Genomic DNA, 3,564 nt, shown 5'->3' with positions numbered 1-3,564 from the left:
GGTTCATTGGGTGGGTGTTTGTGATATAAGGGTGAGGTCTATATGCAGTGGCGCAGCCAGGGGGTTTCAAGGGTCGTGACCCTCCCTTTTAAACCCCCTAAAAATTTTTTGATTAAAACCCCCCCCCTTATTATTTTTCTGGCTGCGCCACTGTATGTATGTCTATTACCCCAACACCCAGGGTGCTACCATCTAGACCCCACTGAGGCAGTTTATAGACACTTAATAATAGAGATTCTATTTTATATGGGTGAGGTCTTCAGTGAGGCACACCTGAGACCTGGGATGTAAGTCTATTACCCCAACACCCAGGGTGCTACCATTTAGACCCCACAGAGGCAGTTTATAGACACTCTATAACAGAAATTCTATCTTGAGGGTGAGGCTTCAGTGAGGCACACCTGAGACCTGGGATGTAAGTCTATTACCCCAACACCCAGGGTGCTACCATTTAGACCCCACAGAGGCAGTTTATAGACACTCTATAACAGAAATTCTATCTTGAGGGTGAGGTCTTCAGCAAAATATAGACATACGATGCCAGTATCTCATTCCGACCCACTATTTAAAACAGAATATTGAACTTACATCTCTGTACTTTTGAAGGAAAACTTTCAGTGGTTCCAGGTAAGGATCAAATCCCAGTGTTGCCATGGCAAACAACAAATCCTCTCCATTGATTGTTTTACGTTTTTCCTGAGCGCATCTTTCAGAAGCCTCCGATGTTATGAAGCTGATGAATTCAGAAACACATTCTTGCACGCATTCCTTCGCGTCCTTTGCTATCTAAAGATTATAACCATATTGTTAAGGACTGCGAATATTGCATTCACCACATCCAGCAATGAGGTTCCCCATGTTTGACAACTATGAGGGTAACTATATTTTAACAATGTAACCCCAGATCTTACCCTGCTGTTAGGTGTCTATACAAACAAACAGAGCCAAAGTATATTGCATTCACCAAATTAATCAATGAGGTTCCCTATGTTTTGGTACACAAATAAATACCAAAAAAGCTTTTTATATACCAAGTCATAAAGTGTTTTGTTCAATAGTCTGTACAAATGACTTATAAACACAACAATCTATCAAGTACAGAGTTCCACAATACAAATAAACAAACGATCAAAACCAAACCAACCAACCTTGCCATTGCTTGGCACAGCATTCTTCATAATACGAGCCACGTTAGCTATTGGTAAATAAATATCTTGTTCACGAAATTGTCCTTTTTGTTCATTGCTTGGCCTGTTAGGTGAATATGGCTTTTTAATTAAGTTTAAAATGTAATTAAATAAGTCTGCAGATTAATACAGAAGTGACAAGAACTCACCCACTGTTAAATTAATTGGCGGCACTAGTAAAGAATCATTCAGTACATAGTAGAATATGCTGGTGGAAAGTGTTGGAGGTTTGTGGGTATGGGGGTTAGTAGTTGGTAAATAAGGTGGGGGGGAGATTCTTCACTAGCACCCAATTGGTATTGACCAAATTATGGTTTAAACTTATTCAAATCAAGTGTACTCTGCACACCATTAAAAGTAAGATTTTATAATGGGAGATTTTCACCTTTGTTCCGCCACTTCTTCTTCTTGATCTTCAAGTTGCAAGAAATCAGCTGCGAAAGAAGCGTTGTCCATTTTCGGTGGTAATAAGAATCACGCAAAATGCAAAGGACACTAAAGCCAGGCAACGAATATATACCTTTAAATTTCAATACATATTCGGTTTGTAATAGTGCGTATAAATGTTTTTTATTATAAAATGACTACGGCTCGCAATCTATTAATTTTTAGGGTTTAAAATGCACAAGTATCTTTATGTAAAACCGCGAACAACTTTTTAATAACATTGTCATTTTGCCAATTTTCGTGCGACTACTGAACAGTGTTTCCATTTCCAAAAAGTTATATATTTGTTCTATTTAAAGGGGTTTAATTATGGTCTATGGATACTACTACTTTAACTAAACGATCAAATATAAATATTTTCCCATGTGATCTGTTGTATTTCTCACATCGTTGTAGAGCTTACAAAATATAGAAACACTGACTAAAAAAGAGAAAGAACTTGAATTGTAGGTTTGGTGCATTTTTGCAAAACTTCTTCAATACAAGTCGTGATACAGTTCAAGATATCTTGCTTTATTTTATCCCTTTTTTTAGTTTACAAGTACACAGATACAGTATCGGGCAAGTTTACTTGGTGGCTAGACAAGGGCTCATTGCCAATTGCATGAACAATGCATAAACAACTACTTAAAAGAATCTAAACACAAAGAACTACAACAGAAAACCAGATAATGCAGCGAGGTGGTAACACCACCATCCAGTGATACAAAGTCCGCATGTCCCACCGATTTTACAAAAACTGACCAAAATAGTTTATTTTTGCAACAATTGCAATGTCCGGTGGGATCAATTATGATGTCATAAACATTCTTTGGAAGTCGGTCAAACAACAATGAATCTAGAATTAATAAACAATAGAATGGCTTTGAATGAGTGTCTATAACCTGCCACAGTGGGGTCTAGATGGTAGCACCCTGGGTGTTGGGGTAATATACCTACATCCTAGGTCTCAGGTGTGCCTCACTGAAGACCTCACCGTTATAGAATAGAATCTCTATTATTAAGTGTCTATAAACTGCTTCAGTGGGGTCTAAATGGTAGCACCCTGGATGTTTTGGTAACAGACCTACATCCCCATTATATAATTACCTCGCTGTTATACAATATTGTTTACCTTTATAAGTTGAAAGATTGATGGCCCTTGCTGATAAATCCATTAAAGCAGGAATCCCAGGGTTAATATTCAAGTAGTTTGGTAGATAGACTTTATCATTGTTGGAGTTGACATAACAAGGTTGCATTGAAGTGCTGGTGGCTGCTATAGGTGTTAGCTGGGTCAAGTAACTCCTGCAATGCATTATAGTTGGATGAATGACATTTATAATTACCCACAAAGTAACATACATGGTAACTCGTAATCTAGCAAAAGGTGTTAAACCTGTGTGATAAAGTGTGATAACGACTGTCATTTCTGTCCAGGGGACTGTCATTTCTGTCCAGGCGAGTGTCATTTCTGTCCAGGCGAGTGTCATTTCTGTCCAGGCGAGTGTCATTTCTGTCCAGGCGAGTGTCATTTCTGTCCAGGCGACTGTCATTTCTGTCATTTCTAATTTCTTTCCAGGCGACTGTCATTTCTGTCCAGGCGAGGATAAAGTAAGATTCATTCATTCATTTATCTTTACTTGGCAGAGCAACTTTAATTAATAAATACATTTGAATACATTCAGTTTCATGCCTTTATAATAGTTACTAATTACTATGTATTTTTTCATGAAATTATCTGTGGTATAGGTGCTTTAACAATGTGTCACAGTGTCGAAAACAGATCTAGAGGGTCCATGTGTATTGGGGACCCCAAGTTTAAGAATTTTTATAGTTTAACTCTATTAGTTTTCATACAAAAAAGCTATTTTCAATGAAAAACAAATACTCACGAATGATATTTTAAATGTTTTCCCTTTAAACTCCACGGGATTGCCGTAAGAAAATT

At 37.6% G+C, this 3,564-nt stretch overlaps 1 protein-coding gene and 1 long non-coding RNA gene across 2 annotated transcripts; both read right to left on the bottom strand.

Moving 5' to 3' along the window:
• Positions 1–561: 561 nt before the first annotated feature.
• On the bottom strand, positions 562–1,716 carry LOC100184066 (nuclear transcription factor Y subunit beta-like). The gene is made up of 3 exons (XM_026839679.1): positions 1,573–1,716; positions 1,149–1,251; positions 562–786 (listed from the first exon to the last, which is right to left on the bottom strand). Exons 1-3 carry the CDS (start codon positions 1,641–1,643, stop codon positions 562–564), a joined length of 399 nt encoding a protein of 132 aa, XP_026695480.1. The 5' UTR covers positions 1,644–1,716.
• Positions 1,717–1,990: 274 nt separating this feature from the next.
• LOC113475494 lies at positions 1,991–3,564 on the bottom strand. Its single transcript, XR_003397240.1, has 3 exons — positions 3,509–3,564; positions 2,749–2,921; positions 1,991–2,472 (listed from the first exon to the last, which is right to left on the bottom strand). It is a non-coding gene; the product is annotated as an uncharacterized LOC113475494 (long non-coding RNA).

The sequence above is a fragment of the Ciona intestinalis genome, unplaced genomic scaffold (genome assembly GCF_000224145.3).
Source record: "Ciona intestinalis unplaced genomic scaffold, KH HT000647.1, whole genome shotgun sequence".
In the NCBI taxonomy this organism is placed as follows: domain Eukaryota; kingdom Metazoa; phylum Chordata; class Ascidiacea; order Phlebobranchia; family Cionidae; genus Ciona; species Ciona intestinalis.
The sequence above is the reverse complement of the archived record's forward strand: the minus strand, read 5'-3'. Positions and strand labels throughout refer to the sequence as shown.

Bases quoted from the DNA above. Each gene is read 5' to 3' on its own strand.
- LOC100184066 (XM_026839679.1), bottom strand. From the start codon at position 1,643: ATGGACAACGCTTCTTTCGCAGCTGATTTCTTGCAACTTGAAGATCAA. The intron at 1,252-1,572 runs GTGAAAATCTCC...TTCACCTAACAG, and splicing joins GAAGAAGTGGCGGAACAAAG to GCCAAGCAATGAACAAAAAG. The intron at 787-1,148 runs GTTGGTTGGTTT...TATAATCTTTAG, and splicing joins CTGTGCCAAGCAATGGCAAG to ATAGCAAAGGACGCGAAGGA.